A 17,244-nucleotide genomic window follows, 5' to 3' on the forward strand; every position below is an offset into this window, starting at 1 on the left:
CACCTTGCCTTCTGGCACCGGGACAACATCTACCTGCCATAGCTTCTCTACATGTTTGAGTAGCTCACTCACCTGGGGAGGAATGGCGGTCGTGAAGAGGCACTGTTGTGGCAACGAAGAGGAACCTATAAGGCTGGAGGGACCCTGTAGTGTCCACCCTAACCTGGTGCGCATAGCGGCGGGACCGCCCGGTGGACCAAGACGGACAGCTTCAGTTGGAGTGATGAGCTGTGGGTGGTCACTGCCAATCAGAAGGAGAGGTTTGACCTTCTTGAAGGACTGGAGAGGCAGGCCTCGGAGGTGTCTATACTTCCGCTGCAAGGACTCCACCGGGTAGCTGTGCTCGGCTAGGTCGATACGGGTGGCGGTGAAGGCGTTGCGGACTTTGTACTTCAGCCTAGGTTTGCCACCAGGGGAGATCTCAAATGAGACACATGATCCATGCAGCGTTTGCACATCTTGCCTGATAGTGCGCAATGGAAGTGTCTCTGGAATGCCTTGAAGGTCAAGCTTCTGGGCAGCGGTGGGTAGCAGCATAGTCCTCTCTGACCCATCATTCAAAACTGCGTGCGTGCTCAAAGTCTTGCCATTATGGTGAAGGATGACTGGGACAACCTTTAACAGGACTTGACCGCTCTCTGTAGGACGATCGAGGTACAGGACGCCCGTAGGATTCTCACCTTCTCGTGGGGGAGCAGACACTAAGCCATGTGGCTTTAAGAACTTCGAATTCACGTTGTGAAGGACCTGCAGATGACGACCCTGACAAAGGCTGCAGGGTTTCTTGAGCGTACACTGTGCTGCCTGATGGGAGCGTGCGCAACCCCAGCACCTCTTGTTAGTCTTTATCCAGTCTGTGAGCTGTTCGCGACTCAGCTTGATGACCTCCTGACACTGACTCAGGTGATGGGCACGGTTATCGCAAAAGGCGCAGTAGGGTTGCTGCCTAGCTTTGTTTGGAGTGGTACCTAGTGACCTGGGTGAGCTCTCTCCACTGTGAAGAACCGCAACAGAGCGTCTGCTTGGTCTGACATCAGGCTTCTCTCTGGTGATCGCTGGAGTGGGCAGGCCGTCATAGTCCTGACACCAGGATTCATACTTTAACCAGGTAGCCAGGTCGTCCAGGGTGTAAGCCTGACCAGAATGGTTGTACATGCACCGACGGAAGTCAGCTCTTTGCTCTGAAGGAAGCTTACTAAGGAGTCGAGCCACATGGGAGCCACACTGTAGTTCGACCTCCCCATCAGGGCCTAAAGTCTTCAGCATGCCCACGAGCGACTGGATGTGGAGAGAGAATCGCTCGAATGCGGCTGCATCCCCCCGGCGGATGTCAGGTGAGTCCATGACAACAGCAATTCTTCTCAGGGCAAGCTGGTGGGGCTGCCCAAGCCTGTCGTTAAGAGCGTTCATGGTGTCACTGAAGGGCGTGGCAGAATGGAGGTAAGCGTCCGCTATCAACTTTGCTTCCTCCAGGTGTAGGTGATCTAACAAGACTTGGTACCTGAAGAGCTCTGAACTCTCCGGGGGCAATAAGTTCTCTAGCGCCATCTTTAGACGAGCAAATTCCCCAGGATCACGGCGTGAGAGCTTGGGAATGCTTGGACGAGGCCCCCTGTAGGTCAAGAAAGGAGTAGATGAGGACGGGGGTGGAGTTGGCAGTGCTTGCAATGGAGGGGGGTGTGCTCTCGGAGGTGGCGCTGGAGGGTAGGTGATCCTTGGCTGAGGAGAAGTGAACCCTGGCCTAGATTCATGTGGGGGGGTGATCTGACTCTCCTGTGCAGCCATAGACTCCCTCTTCAGATCCTGGAGCTCTTTCATCATCGTATCGATGCGGTCCGCAACTGGACCCTGGCTGGAAACAGACTCCTCCTTGAACACAACAGGAGGAGGTGGTGGAGGCCAGTCCTCTTCCTCTTCAGCGGGGGGGTGGCGGGAGATGAACAGCAGAGGCTCTGGGCGGTGGACTGAGCTGCAGAGTCTCTACATGGTCCAACAACTGCAGCAAACTAGCATGAAGGGCCTGGACATTAGCCAGCCCAGCTTTCATCTGGTCATGCGACTGCTGGAACAGGAACCTTTCACATTGTATATCTTCTAACTCTGCTCTCAGTGGTGTGACATGACCGTGTGAGCGGTCATCAGAGGGGTCAGACGGAGGATGGTGGGAAGAACGGGTGTCGCCTCCTGTCTCACTTTCCTCCTGGTAACCTGCACCAAGCCCGGGGAAGTCAGTCTCATAAGCTTCATAGCGGAGGGGACGCCGTACAGTACGCCGTGGGCGCGCACCAAGAGCTGAGTAGTTCTGAATATCATCCATCTTGTTAGGGTAGAAGCAGCTTACCTCCGGCTCGAAGGACCATTAATGTTGGGTAGATAGCTTGTACTGGAAGGACTGTAAGGTGCTAGTTCAGGTTTGCAGCTACCACTCCCCGGAGTGTCGGCCAGAACACTGCTCAAGGCCCGGATGAATGTTCAGAAGGGAGACAATGAAGACACCGAGGATAGTGCAGACTCTTGTATTGACTTCACACAGTTGAAGGTAACAGGGATTGTCAGAGGAGCAGGTATTGCATACAGGTTTAGGTGCGTGGGCATGGGTGTGTGTGTGTGTGGCCTGTTGCTCATTAACGCACACTTCTCACGGAATAACCAATTCTCTGCCAGTAATCTGGAGCAGAAAAGCTCAGGTGCTTTGCCCACGTCTCTCCCTGGACATAGTCTCTCATACAAAGTGGTGGGGTGACCTCTACTGGCCACTCTAAAAACTACAGGTGAACTAACAACTGAACAGAATAAACCCATAACTACGGGGCCTTTTGTACACCTCCACTTCAGCAGGCTAGGCTGCCATCCCCTCTCCCTGTCTGTCGACAGCACGGGGCAGCTTCGGCTCTGTGGATGGGCAGGTCTCATCCCTAGCTTGACCTGTTAGTGTAGGCTGTGCTTCGCTGGCGTGTTGCCCACTTCGCCGGCTTACACGCAGTCGGACCTCACTGTGGTGAGTGAGAGTTCTCCAGCTTGTAGCACCGACCCTCTGTCTGGCATTGCCCACATGTTGTAGGCTTATGCTACCAGCGGGATCCTACTTGGCAGGTCGGTGTGCTGCGCTCCCTGGCGGTCTGCCTCGCGGTTCCGGGCTGACCTTGAGCGGCTGATCACTTGCGGTCCAGCGTCCTCAGTGGCGGTCCCAGCCTGTTTGGCGCCCTGGGCGAACACTCCTTTTGCTCGTTTCTCCTCCTTTTCTTTTCTCTTCTCTTTTTTCTAAACGGAGCACCTGATGGCTTTGAACTTTTCTTGTCCATCTTCCATTGGTTTTAATTTTGCACTCCAGTAGTAAACCGAGCAATTTCCCATCCAAAAAACGGACATATACGCACAACTGTGCATTATCAGTTCTGTCTGTGATCTCCTGCTATAGACATTACATCAGTTTTCTTCAGGTCATCTAACAGCATTTCAAACTCGTCTGATGCCAGAACTTCAACTCTACGAATATTTGAACTGTCCTACAGGGGTACGTTTTTAATAGCAGATGTCACACTTACTTTTCACCGCATCCACCACGGCCAGCATGCAGTATTTCATTGTTTCAGAATCTGTGAAAGGCCTTTTCTTCTTCGCCAAGAAGCAAACACGAAGGGAAGATGCTGCAGCTCTCTCTTGGGCTGTACAGGACCCTCACCGTGGTACAACTCCGGTTGTAAGATTATTAAACTCGGTAAAATGAATAAGTATTTGTCAGTCCAGGCAGGGTTCATTGTCAATTTTGCGCTTTTGGAGTGAGAAAGACATGCTGTTGTCGCATCATATATTACTATGATTGTTTAATATGTTTACATCACGGTGCATTGTGGGTTAAATATTGCTAGGCTACTAGGAGTGTTGCATTCACAGTCTACACTACGCTGTAGGAATTTTTAATTTTTTTTAAATTAATTAATGAATTCATTTTTTGCGTTTTCTCTGTGTTTCTGCCAGGACCACAGGCAGGGCCACTCGCAGGTTGCTTCTGGGCCGCCATTTGAATAGGCTTGCTTTAGGGTGAAGTCATTTATAACAGCTTAAATTCCCGCAATCACTTTTTCCACAACACTGGAACCATTTGAAAAGTCACGTATTGCGTTAGAACCCGAATTCTGAACCCTGCTGACGTAACTCTGAGGCTCTGGCCTCACCATCATCGCCATCACCGTACTTACCAAAGCGTCAGAAATGGCTTTGTAGCCCTTGGATGACTGATTGTTTCTCATCCTTTTCTTTAGATGTGTTGCTTTTTTTTTTTTAGCCTACTTCACTTTGGCAGTGATTTCTTGATGCAACATACCTGGCAAAACTGAACTGAGCTTTCAGTTAAATCAGTTAATTAAATAAATAAGTGCATTTAATCAGTTAATTCGTGATTTAAAAAAAACCAAAAAGCATTTCTTTATCTAGAAGGGTAAGCATTTTGCCCATGTATGGCCAGGTATGTTTGGATAAAATTTGTCTACTTTTACAAACCAATTAATCATTTTAAAATCTGTACTTTGCATTTTCTTGAATCATCCTTGAATATTAAAATTTTGACAATCTGAAGTATTCGTGTGACAAACATGCAATGATGCAATGCAAATAAGAATCACAAAGAAGGCAAATACTTCTTTCACAACAGTGAATTCGCTTCCGTTCTTAACTTCAGATCATCTGTAGCAAATATTTAAATCTTTATTCAGCTGGCATGTGACTTTGAGACACAGACACATAAAGACTCGGCTCTAATTATAGAATCTGACCCAGTCGGAAAACTGGAGCACTTCTGGGCTTCTTGTCCAAAGCAGAGCTGGGACTAAGCAATTTGATAAATTCAACACATAATTATGATAACAATACGACATCAGCTACAGACACGCTGGTGCGGACAGTAAATATTTTATTTTACACAACGCATCAGATCCATCTGTGGAAGGTGATCAGAGTCCACAAATGCATATAATGCAGATTTATATGCATTTTAGAAAGAAAACGATGTACTAAGGGGAAAAAAACCCAAAACCCAGCAACCAAAGAAAATCATGAAACAACTCGAGCAGTTACAAAAGTGTTACCAGGTTACACACACACGTCAAGATGAGGGAAACAAAACAAAAACAAACAAGCATCAAACTTGTTTTTACATCAAACACCTCAAAGCATTTAAAACCAAGAAAGAAACAGTTAATAATAACAAAAAGGCACGTTACAAGGTTTGCTGCAGGAAGTGTACTAATTGGAGAAAAATGCACTGAAAGAGTTTCACTTTGTGAACATGTTTCTTAAACCTGAATACAGAGAAGAGGCTCTGTGGGAACGAACCACTTTATGTCCCGTGGAAAATTGTAAAATAACAAGTGGGCAGCTGGCAGGAACAAATCATGTCTGGCACAAACAGACAACAAATATAACTTTGTATAGTGACATGAATGCAGCGAGACACAGAAACACAGCTGTATTCCCAGCTGTCAACATCTGTAGATCACATGCTGCCATCTTGCTCTTCCCATAACCCCTGTAACAACTGTTACTAAAATACAGAAGTATAGCCACAAATTTATCAAAAACGAGATTCACCTATTTAATCGCTACGCTAAGCACACGACACAAAAGAACATCATTGTTCTGTTCCCTTCTTAAAATGCTGCACTTTTAATAACATCCCTGGATCCCAGACAGAACACAGCCTGAAAGCTCTAACTTGATGTTGTGAGCCATCAGAGACGCCCATTCGGTCATTTCACAGCATTTTCTCATCACTCTGTCTTGCTTTGCATTCTGTTTCTGGTGCTCTCAGCACTTCCCCGATAAAGAAAGAAGAACAGATGCGAAATCTTCCAGCTGGGCCAAAGACTTCTCATTTAACGTTTGTTCTAGTTACATCGCATTTGATCCAAAAGTTCAAAGCCTCTGGTAAATAACTTGTCTCACGTTGTTTACTTAATGCCAGTTAGTGTCTTCTTAAGCTGTGTTTTGGACAGTGTCTGGACAGTTAAAAGGAATATTTGTCTAACTTTTCTTTGCTGTTTTACCCGAGCTTCTTGGACTGGATGGCCTGTGAGGAGAGCCAAATCTCAAGCTTGAAATGATAAGAGACTTTTGAAGCTTGTTGTCTGGAGGTCTGAGTTGTAGTTGGCTTTTTCCCCCCCTTTCTTTACACTTTTATCACCTTTATCCAAAAGCACATTTACTGATAATACTTGAACTTGAGCAGATCTTTGAATGCAGGACTCTTACTTGCACTACTATGAGCAGTGTTTTGTAAGTATCAACAAGCCTTAGCAGAGCGTGGCTAAGCACCAGCAAGATAAGTGAAGAAAAAGCCCACACGCTAGCAAACAAACTAAAAACAGCATTTTAAAAAAAAATAAAACGTGACAATCATTTTAAAATGCGGCTTTGATGCCCAAAGCTTCCCTAAAACTCGCCCACATATAAAGCGATGTGCTTTGTGGCTGAACAGTCGGTTCTCTCTCCGGTTTTAAAAATTAAACTAAATTGTTAATTACTGATTCAGGCTTATGTACTGCTTTTATCTGGAGAGCGAGTGACCAGGTTTACAGAGACTAGACTTTCACTGGAAACCATCACTCCCAGCTGATAAACCAACCTTTGCTGTGTCCACTGACTTTAACAAAGCCCAACATGCACAGTAACCTCCAACATAATGTTGTAATGACTGGTGTCAGTGCGCTCTTCACTTTTAGTGAGATTAAGGGCGTCTTAATGCTTTCCGCCGATTATCAGGGACATTCGTCTCACTTTCTCTGCCTCCAAACATTTCCTCCTCGAGCGATGACATCTGCCCCCATTTTTTCCAACATAAATACATATTTTGCTGATCACAGATTTTCATATTCTGACAGAAAACTTTAAAAAGTTGAATTATTAAAGTTCAGAATACAAGAAGGTTTGTGTGTTTAGTGCTGATGCACAAGAGGCTTCCGAATGGATGAGGTACGGGAGCGTCGTGGCTTATCTTTTGTCACTGAGTAGGAGGTTTTAAAAAAAGAACAACAACAGTAGTTATGTTAATCTGTTGGCCTGTGAAAGACTGCTGTAAATGTTTGTTTTGTCTAAAGACCGCAGAAGACAAAAGATCTGTATCTCTGAAACAAGTGCTCTGTTGTTTGGCTCCGACTTTCGTTCGCTTTTGTTTTTACTGGAGCTTCTTGGACTGTGGCTGGCCTGTGCCTTTGGATGACAAGGAGGTTTTGGGATCAGCTGAGAGAAGAGCCATGATGTCCTGCATAGCCTTACTTATCTGAACTCCAAACCTGTGAGAGTCCTGGGAAGGAAAAAAACGAAAAAGTAAGTATTGAGAAGTGAAAGGGAAGTGTAGAAAGCAGACAAACGTGTTACTGGGTACATAAATAAAACCACAGAGAAGGAAGAAAGAGAACATGGACAGAAGTGAGAAGTCAACCCCTCTTTAGAATGAAGAAGGGATATTTAGCAAGTTTCAAAATAAAAAGAACAAAATATTTATAGACACTGATCTCATACATTAATTTCAATTTCATTTCAAGGGTCCTTGGGTCCCAGCATTCATGTGGCCCCTTCTTAAAAATCATTAAACCCATTTATACAGTCTTGCCACCAAAACACACATTAAAAGCTCGGGGAAAAGGACACAACGTGTGAGGCATCCGAATGTCCCGAATTCCAGTCTGACTGCACAATGAGTGCGTTCTGCAAAACCAGAGGCTCATCTGAGGAACATTTTGGCCAGGGACCGGACTGAGTAACAAAAAGTATGTCATGTGAAGGCCACGTGATGACCTGAATAGGCCTTAAACAGTGCACATTAGTCTCAACTCCATGAACTGGAGGGCATAACAGACTGCTTTAAAACAGGACCGAGTTCTCGTTCCAAAACCCAAGTACTGTCAGAAAATGCTCAAATTTTCTTGCATAAAGTGAATCAGACGAATCTCAACATTCTCAGAAAAAACAGGGACAAATGTTGTCATTGCTTTTTCCTGTCAGAGGTTGTGTTTTCAGGTTGTCTTGTCTTTCTGTCTGAGAAGACTCAGTCCAGACATTATGTCCTTTAATCAAAAAGACTGATTTCCCGATAAGCCCAGGGAAATCAAGGTTTCTCACTGTATCCTCAACTGCCCCTACCGTCACGTTTGCGTCATGTAAACTGAGTATTTTAGGGATCCAAACATTTAATATTTAATACTATTTTATTCTGTTTTATCAAGACTGTGCGCTTATTGTGAAAACTCCCGCAATAAGTTACCACTGTGAGGCTCGGTTCATCGTCGTGTTTTTGCCCCATTCGAAAAATGTTGATGCATTTTTTTTTTTTTTTTTTTTATTACCAGCAAAACAGAAATATTGTTGATATTTTTTTGACTTTTCAAAGGAAACTTCCCAGGGTTTTATTCTTTTGTGAGTTGGGTTTCATTTAAGCTTAGATACAAGCCTAAGATACATTTTTTCTGCTCCCAAAACCCCCAAAATTTGAAGGTTTCTTAATTTCAGGTAACCCATTTTGAGCCAGAACTAACATTTAGGTCTGATACGAGTTGTGCCTGTGCTGTGCAAAGGAACTAAGTTGTCTACACTGATGATAAATTACCAAAAAAAACCCAAAACAAAACAAAACAAAAAAACCAAACAGCAACTTAGTGTATATGGAGCTAAATTGATGTCCTCAGTTTGCAGACTGTTCCCCTTTTCTCATCATCAGACGCATAACTTCACTGGAAATCCGATGCGGTTTTCCTCTGAAAAAGCCTTTCATCTTCTAGACTTTTTTTTGTTGCTGACGACGCCATCAAAGCTTGCTGCACACTTGGAATCAACCCACAGTCACATTAAGTGCGGAAAGATTTGGTATTGAGGCTCAGAATTACGAGGATTACCAGGTAAAAATCAAATGGCTGTTTTTGGCATTTATTCTGAAATTTAAAAAAAAAAAAAAAAAAAAAAAGATTTTAGATGAATGTGTGTTGACTATGAAGAGCTGATGATTAAAAAGGAAGTGAAAATGAGCGAAAGCGTACATTCTTCCCTTTCGTGGAACAATGGCCATACCCTGTATACATGACATCATAGCCTGTCTTATGAAATGATTCTGTGAAAATTCAGTGGCAACTGTGTCATTTAAAACCACAAACCCATCCCAAACATTGAAAAATCCTCCACCGTTTGTGGTCATGCTGATGTGTGATGTTAACCTTACTCAAAGTGTTTGTTTACTGTGTAAATACAAGGATGAGAGGTGCACAAGTGTCAAGCTGGCTTCAAGCATGACATTTCAACTATTTAAAGGATTGGAAGTCTGAAGGAGGCCATGTTTTTAAAAGTTGGATTCGGTTTTGGCACCATTTAGAGCAGCGGTCCCCAACCCCCGGGCCACGGACCGGCCCGTGAGTTGTTTGGCACCGGGCCGCTACAGTTGAGGCTCGGGTGTGAAATTTATTGTAGTTTTTATTTTGAACGAAATAATTATGCGTTACCATGGTGACCAGACGAGCATCAAAGGGCAGACAGGAGGACGTTACTCTCACTGTTGTTGGCGCATTTCAGGAGGACGGTGCTAATAAAGTTACTCAATCACACAGTGAATTTGCATTTATTATCATATTTACAAAATACCACAGTTTTGGTCTTGGTCATATAATTTTATTTTGTTGTATCTGCGACACCTTAAAGGCCAGGCCATGAAAATATTGTCTGACATTAAACCGGTCTGTGGTGCAAAAAAGGTCGGGCACCGCTGACTTTGTGAGAACCAACTTCTAACTTGTACTGTAGGGACTTATTCAAAGGTCCATCTGAGCCAAGGAAAACTCCTAAAAACTAGTCAGCATAAAACCAACACTTTAGGATTGACAGAGCCAAGATAAACATCCTGGCTTTTTGGGTCTGTATGCTGAGTTCACACAGTAAAACATCTTGTTTACAAATGTGTTACATGGGGTGGGGCTACAGCTCAGGAGGGAGAGCAGGTCATCTACTGACTGGAAGGTTGGTGGTTCGATCCAAGGGAGGAAATACTTCCAATTTAGTGAAGTACCTAACAGGCCAACACCCAGATCTGTTCAAAAAATTCAAGTTAAGCATGTTTCAGTTCAGAGTATGTTGTCCTGAAATGCACATCTCCATTGGGTTTGAGAAAGCTGACACTGCCATTGAGAAGTCAACAAAAATTTCTGCAACGGCTAACACCAAATGCTAATGCTATGCTACCATAAAAGCACTATAACACCAACAGGATACCATGGCAACCATCTTAACATTTCAGCCTGTGTCTTGTTATCAAAGCATGTTGTCAACATTTTAAATAAATGAGCAGCCACCATGTCAATGTTTTAAAACGACTTAAACTTAAAGTTTAAATATGTTGTTATCAAGAATTCTACTGGTATTGGACACTGGAATACCAGTACTACAATTCTGGGCTTTGCGATCTTCTCTTTCCAAGACTGTGCCAAGTTTAAAAGGCTTGAGAATATTGTCTGGTGTAAATGTGATTTCCTACAACAGTGTGTGATGTCTCTGAACTCCAAGACACGGAGACGTTACTTACAGTCTGACTGCAGGAGTATTTGGAAGACACGTGGAAGTTGACCATATCTTCACCCACGATGATGTATGAAACTCCATAACCATCGTCAGCGACCTGACACGACAGTGAAGACACGAGGTTTCGTGTTACGCCTCACATACCACCCACCACAAATACATTATCTAGTCTCCTTGTCTTAAAAGATGTAAATGTGCCCACTCACAGGTCCAAAGCCCCCACCAAGCGAGATGAAATCTGGGTGGTTCTTCAGGTCGAACAGATTCATCTGCTGAACTGGAGTCTGACTGGTGGAGAGACGCCAAGGCTCAGACAGAACCTTTAATGAGGGATTGAGTGAGAAAAACATGGGGTGAACATGCAGAAGCAGATGTGACCAGCTAGAAGACACCAAATTACACAAAACCTAATTATGATCTTTTGAGTGTCGCTGTGGTTAGCACGAAGGTCCTGAGTTCAATTCCACCATCAGGCCGGGGCCTTTCTGTGTGAGTGCTGAAGATATGCGTAGCCTATTTGAGAGTTTAGAAATGTGTTGGAAGGTAGAATTATTGTAGAGACGCTGCCCTCGATGTAATAAAGGCCTGAGTGTGTCAGGAATTTAGGAGTAGATTTCTAGGAGCCCCCCCCCCCCAGTTTGAACTGAAAGTGAGACAAAGGCAAGTTAATGTTGAGTGGAAATTCCCCAGGGGATACCTGGGTGGGAGTCTCAGTGTTTGCAGTTTGTTAACTCTGTTTTGTATGTGCTTTAAAGGAATTTGGTGGGTGAGGAGATTACTTTTATGACCCCCAGGAAGTCACAGACATAGACACACACACACATCCACACTCACGTACCACCGAGGCAAAGACTAGTGAGCTCTCTGGGAAGCTTGCCTCAGGTATGCTTTTATCCACACCTGACTAGGTGTGGACAATTAGCACCAGCTGAACACACTGAGCAGATTAGATTAGAGAATCAACTTTGGGCAATCTGTATCAATATGTATCCTGTCCTACCAGACGGGATAAAATGTTGGACCTTTGTTACGGATCGGTGAAGAATGCTTATCGACGCTTTGGTGGATGTTACTAGCTCTTATGCAGTATTTTGTAAAGACATGATTATACCCCGTAAGCGCGTTAAAGTCTACGCTAACAATAAGCCATGGGTCACTAAAAGCGTCAAATCCTGTTTAAGGAAAAAGAGACAGGCCTTTAAAGAGGGGGCTGTTACCGATTTTCAGACAGTCACCAAGGAAATGAAAATCGAGATCTTGAAAGCAAAACAGAGCTACAAAAACCTTCTTGAAAGCAAATTTGCTGCAAAAAATTTTGGGTCTGCCTGGACTTGTATGAAAACCATAGCAGGGTTTCAAAATCCCCAGAGCAGTAGTCAGGTCATTTTAGATGGTTTTAATCCAGACAGAGATTTTGCAAATGCCTTAAACATGTTTTATGCTCGTTTTAGTTCTTCTGATTTTAGCGAGGATATTTGGGAACTGAAACAGAAACTGAGAGATACTCAGCACTTTATTATTGAACTCAGCGATGTTAAAAAGGCCTTTCATACAGTCAATGTGAACAAGAGCCAGGGTCCTGATAATATTAGTGGCCGCCTAATTAAATCTTGTGCTGATGAACTCAGTCCTATATTTCAGGTTATTTTTAACAAATCCTTGCAAACACAACATGTGCCCTCTCTTTGGAAAGAAGCAGTCGTGGTTCCTGTCCCTAAATCTAGTCGTCCAAAAATTCTAAACGACTTCAGGCCTGTTGCCCTCACTTCAGTTGTAATGAAAGTCTTTGAAAAAATCATCAGAAATGTGATTATGAAAGAGACTGAACGTCAGCTGGATCCAATGCAGTTTGCATACAGGCCCAACAGAGGAGTGGAGGACGCACTTTTGACTTTACTAAATCTAATTCTTAAACATGTAGAGAGTAAAGGGACTTTTGCAAGACTTCTTTTCATTGATTTTTCTTCGGCTTTTAATACAATACAGCCGCATATTTTAATTAAAAGACTTTTAGAACAGTTTGAAATCAGGAAAAACCTGCTGGGCTGGATTTTAGATTTTTTAACTGACAGGTCACAAAGAGTGAGAATAAATGGGGTTCTGTCTGACCCAGTGTTCTCCTCCACAGGTTCTCCTCAAGGGTGTGTCCTATCGCCCTTATTATTCACTCTCTATACAAATATGTGTCAGGGCAGACATGAAAACAGGGTCATTATTAAATATGCAGATGACTCTGTTATTGTCAGCTTACTGAAAGAGGGTGAAATTAACCACGGTCCAGTCATTGATGACTTTGTTCAGTGGTGTGAGGAGTCTTATCTCCAGCTGAACATATCTAAAACAAAAGACATGGTTGTTGATTTTAGGAAACAACAAAACACTTTAATTAAAGGTCAGAAAATAGAGCAAGTACAATCCTATAAATATCTTGGGACCATAATAAATGAAAAACTGAACTTTGATCAAAATTGCAAATCAGTTTGTTATATAGGGTCACCAGCACCTTTATTGCCTTAGGAAACTTGTTCATTTCCACATTGACCAAAAAATTTTAACTTTGTTTTATCGTTCTTTTATTGAGTCTGTTTTATCCTTTTGTTTGGTGGCATGGTTCGGTCAGACCTCTGTCACAGAGAAAAACTCTCTAAATCAGATAGTGAGATGGTCCAGTCGTCTGATAGGTGAGCCACAGTCTTGTTTAGCCTCCCTGTACTCTAAGCAGGTACAGAGGATGGCTTTATCAATCCTTAAAAATGGTTCCCATCCTCTAAGGGGTGAATTTCAGCTTCTTCCCTCAGGACGGAGGTTTCTATTTCCGAGATGTAGGACAAAGCGTTATAAAAATAGCTTTGTCCCCGTTGCTGTCACTGAATTAAATAAGAACTGTTTTTGATTCGAAATATCAAAACTACTATATATGTGCCACAGTGAGCTTTATATATTTACTAGGTATGTGTGTTTTTAAAGGGATGCCAAATGCTGTCATTTTTGTATGACCCAAAGGCAAGGTAAAGCAAATTTACCTTGCCTTTGGGTATAAATAAAGTTACCTTGACCTGACAAGTTTGGGATCAAGTTTTGGGTGGCTTGTGACCTAAAATCCAAGTACATTTGCAATGTCTTCCCATATCTTGGCAAGGACCCCAATCGTCCCAGTGGGGAGAGACTGTCTGAAGATGTAGTGATGAGGCTAATGGAACCATTCCTAGACAAGGGCAGAAATGTTACCACGGACAATTTCTTGTGCCGAGTATGGTGGTTTTACGTCTAAGAAGTTTTTTCGCAAGTGAAAGTGATGTGAAGAAATTGTCCGTGAATGAAGATGAATAAAGATGAATAAAGTTTTTGTGAAAATGACTACTGAGTCCGGTGATGCCCGAGGAATAAAAGAACCGAGGTGAATGGTTGTCTGTCGCTATGTGTTAGCCCTGCAAAATGTCCAGGGTGTACCCTGCCCCTCACCCTGTGGTAGCTGGAATAGGCTGCAGCCTGGATGGAAGGACAGCTTTGCATTCTTGACTGATTATATACATCGACTCTTTATTGGATCAATATGGATTGCACAAAGGGAGCCAATAGTCATGTATTCATAATATGTTAGATATGCATCTTTAAAGCAGCTGATCAATGACACACTCCATTTTGTTGTTGCGCTCTTAATTGTTTTATGGGTTGTATTAATAAAACTGAGACAGTGTTAAATTTCTACATTTATGATATGAGCTCTCCAATCCATCAATAAGACTGTAGGGTCACCGGAAATCCTTTTTCTCTTTACTCAAAGCATGCTGTGTGCAGTATAACTGGAAACTAGAGCCTGAGGACATAACGTCATCAGGATAGTGTTCTGATCTGAAAGCTACATCCACACTTGGGCATATATGGGAGCGTTCACTGGCTTTCACTGTCTTCTGTCCACCTGACATCAGAGTCTTTGGTGTTTGTGTCTTGTTGCAAGTTTGTTTTGTCCAACAAGAATGCTGCTAAAGAAGTGCACGTCCATTTAAATCAATGCAATCTGTTTACATATGAAGACAGTCACGACTTTTCAAAGAGCTGAAACTCATTCGCGTTGGGCCCGTTTAATCTGTTTGGACTTTTAAACCAAACAGTCTATGAATATCAGTACATCTAAATGTAGCCATCCTCTGGAAACGAGCCAAGGCTTACTTCTTTGAGGAAAGGCGACTCCACTCCCAAGTATTTGGAGACTACGTAAAGGCAGAAGAGATGTCTGTCGATTCCTGCTCCAGTCATAGCCATCCGATAAAGGTTCTGGTGCCTCTCAGAAGCCAGTTGGAAAAGGCGTCTGCATTCCTCCTCTGTCTGTTAAAGCAAACAAACTTCTGTCACGACCAGTCCTGTCCGTACTTAGTAGCACTTATGAACTTACTGCTGTGCTATGTGGGTGGATGTGTACACATGTTGCTCCTGCTGGACGATTTAACACATAATGACCAACAGTTTGATCCACACAGCTTACCAGCTGGATTTCTGTAGACCCACTCCAAGTGTTAAAAGGTGTGTGTGTGTGTGTGTGTGGGGTTGTGAATACAGTGTAGTGCCCTGCAGTGTGTGTTCTACATACACTGCAGGGCACATTAACTTTCATGTTCACTGCTGCATGCAGAGAGGTGCTATGAACGGTATCCTTTCTGCCATTACCCAACTTGTTGACCTTAGGCCTACGGCTGAGGAACTTGAGCAATATTCCAATGTAGTTCTCACTGGTTCACTCAGCTAAGTTTGGACAGGCACCTTGAACACTGGCACTCTGCATTCATTTTTATTTTTTCAACTTTAAGCTTAAAAAAAATGAATAACAAGTATTTTAGTACTTCGGTACCTCTCCACTCTCCAGAGCTTTGATGAAAGCACAGCTCTCGTTGGAGCAGGAGCGCACAGTCTCTGTCCGGCCCTCCCTGAACAGACGGGTCATCGATGCCTCGTAAGTCAGACAAAAGCCACCGCGATCCTGGAAGCAGAAAAGTGAAAGCAGGTGGGGAGAAGTGGTTTGAAGCACTAAAAGCCAAACTGGACATGCTAGCTGATATGTGTGTGTGCTACAGATCTGTTCTGAATGGAGGATTTTTCCACTTTGATAATACAAAAAGAATATTGTGTTTCAATTGAAGAGGGAAAAAAGGGGGCAAAGCTTCCTTTGAAGGCTGGGAGATAACTACTCCAGGGATCAGGAAAGTCAATTTTGATGAAAGTCTACTATTATAAAGAAAATGGTTATTAAGGAGTTACACAGGACTTAAGGAATGAAAAAAATCTCCACCTGATAAGCAGATTCACTAACACCATCAACACAAATATCCATCCTTAATGACATAAGGATGGATGTCTCATGGGAACACAGGAAGATTGAAAAGTTGCACAGACTGAATACAGGCCTGCAGTTGTGTTTTCTTGGCTTGGAAAGCCAGAGATTAACAAAACAATTCATATACAGGGTGTGTCGAAAAGAATAATCTGATTTCAGAAGGCAAGATATTTTAAAATATGTTTTGTAGGGAGCTGTCTGCTCAGTATGTTATTTGTAGAAGCTGAGATGTTGTTGCGTTCTTTGAGTATTGTACATAATAACTGTAAATTAAATAATAGTATATTACTGATAAACAACTGTATTTGTGGAGTTTCTAAATCCAAACGGTGTGCAGGATGCCCACCGTCCTTATTTCTTTTTGGTTGATGTTTTTGTTTAATGTTTTACTCCAGTACTGCTACCAGGACTGAATGAATACATCAGTTGTCTTGCAATAATATTTAAAGGAACAAAATGTCTGTGTGTGCTCGCCACTTCTTTATTTAACTTGACTCTAATCCAGTATGACTGTTAAAGATTCAGCTGCAGGCTCGGTTTGGAAACTGAGAAGTCTTTCACTGTGTGGTACCCTGTAGTATGCCAGTTGTAAGCTGATCTGGATGAAGGCGTCTGGGCTGACTCGGCATTTCTTGATTCGTCCTTTGCCAAACTCTCTGAATGGAAACACGTGACAGTCGACATCATCTGCCAGCGCCTGTGCAACAGCTAGAGAGCTGCTGACCTGAGCCTGAACCTGAAACACAGAGAATCACACTGCAAAATTAGCATTGCGTGACAAGATTTTGAGTGAAAGTCAAAAAGCCCCAGATGTTGTTGTGCAAATCAGTTTACAGCTGCCATACAAGGCAACACCCTTTAAAAGAACGCACACATTTGAGCAAAAACCCAGTACAGTCTGGTTTCTTACCAATTCTGTATAGAAAAAATTTTCTTTAGATTACAGTGGTGAAAAGACAACAGCAGATAAAGGTGGAAGCAGTTTGGTGTTTTGTCCATTTCTAGTGAAAGCTAAAGACTCAAGGAGTGAGCAGAGGTCAAACAGAGCCTGTATCCATAACTGTACAAAATGAAAAATTCCAAAATTGTTAAGATATTATGAGATGTGTCTGAAAGTTCTCAGTCATCCCGGTCATCGTAGACTTCTGTTTGAAAGAGGCACTTACTCTCTTTCCTCCACTTCTGCCAATGTGCACAAACCTGGACTTCCTTTTATGAGGCCACATATAACACATCTGTTATTCCAAAATGTGGGCCTGTTGAAATCGGTGCTGATTTTTTTTTTCAGTGGTTTACCAAAAATTAATACAATACAGTCACAGAAAGAAAAATAACAGTACTTTGTCAGTTTCACCCTTGTTTAA

The 17,244-nt window shown here is 43.1% G+C and overlaps 1 protein-coding gene and 1 long non-coding RNA gene across 2 annotated transcripts in view; one reads left to right on the forward strand and one right to left on the reverse strand.

The window, feature by feature from the left end:
• The first annotated feature begins 1,941 nt into the window (after positions 1-1,941).
• Positions 1,942-16,341, forward strand: LOC120736879. The gene is made up of 2 exons (XR_005696628.1): positions 1,942-2,609; positions 15,073-16,341. It is a non-coding gene; the product is annotated as an uncharacterized LOC120736879 (long non-coding RNA).
• The window catches only part of cpt1a2b (carnitine palmitoyltransferase 1A2b), a 62,487-nt gene continuing 49,929 nt past the window's right edge, over positions 4,687-17,244 (reverse strand). Inside the window, exons 14-19 of the mRNA XM_040037212.1 lie at positions 16,452-16,616; positions 15,398-15,526; positions 14,722-14,877; positions 10,758-10,871; positions 10,556-10,648; positions 4,687-7,297 (exon numbers count right to left, since the gene is read on the reverse strand). Of these exons, the coding sequence (XP_039893146.1) occupies positions 7,169-7,297; positions 10,556-10,648; positions 10,758-10,871; positions 14,722-14,877; positions 15,398-15,526; positions 16,452-16,616 (786 nt within the window). The 3' untranslated portion in view covers positions 4,687-7,168. The remainder of the gene's footprint in view (positions 7,298-10,555; positions 10,649-10,757; positions 10,872-14,721; positions 14,878-15,397; positions 15,527-16,451; positions 16,617-17,244) is intronic.

Source organism: Simochromis diagramma, unplaced genomic scaffold (assembly GCF_900408965.1).
Source record: "Simochromis diagramma unplaced genomic scaffold, fSimDia1.1 OVJJ01000516.1, whole genome shotgun sequence".
Classification (NCBI taxonomy): Eukaryota; Metazoa; Chordata; class Actinopteri; order Cichliformes; family Cichlidae; genus Simochromis; species Simochromis diagramma.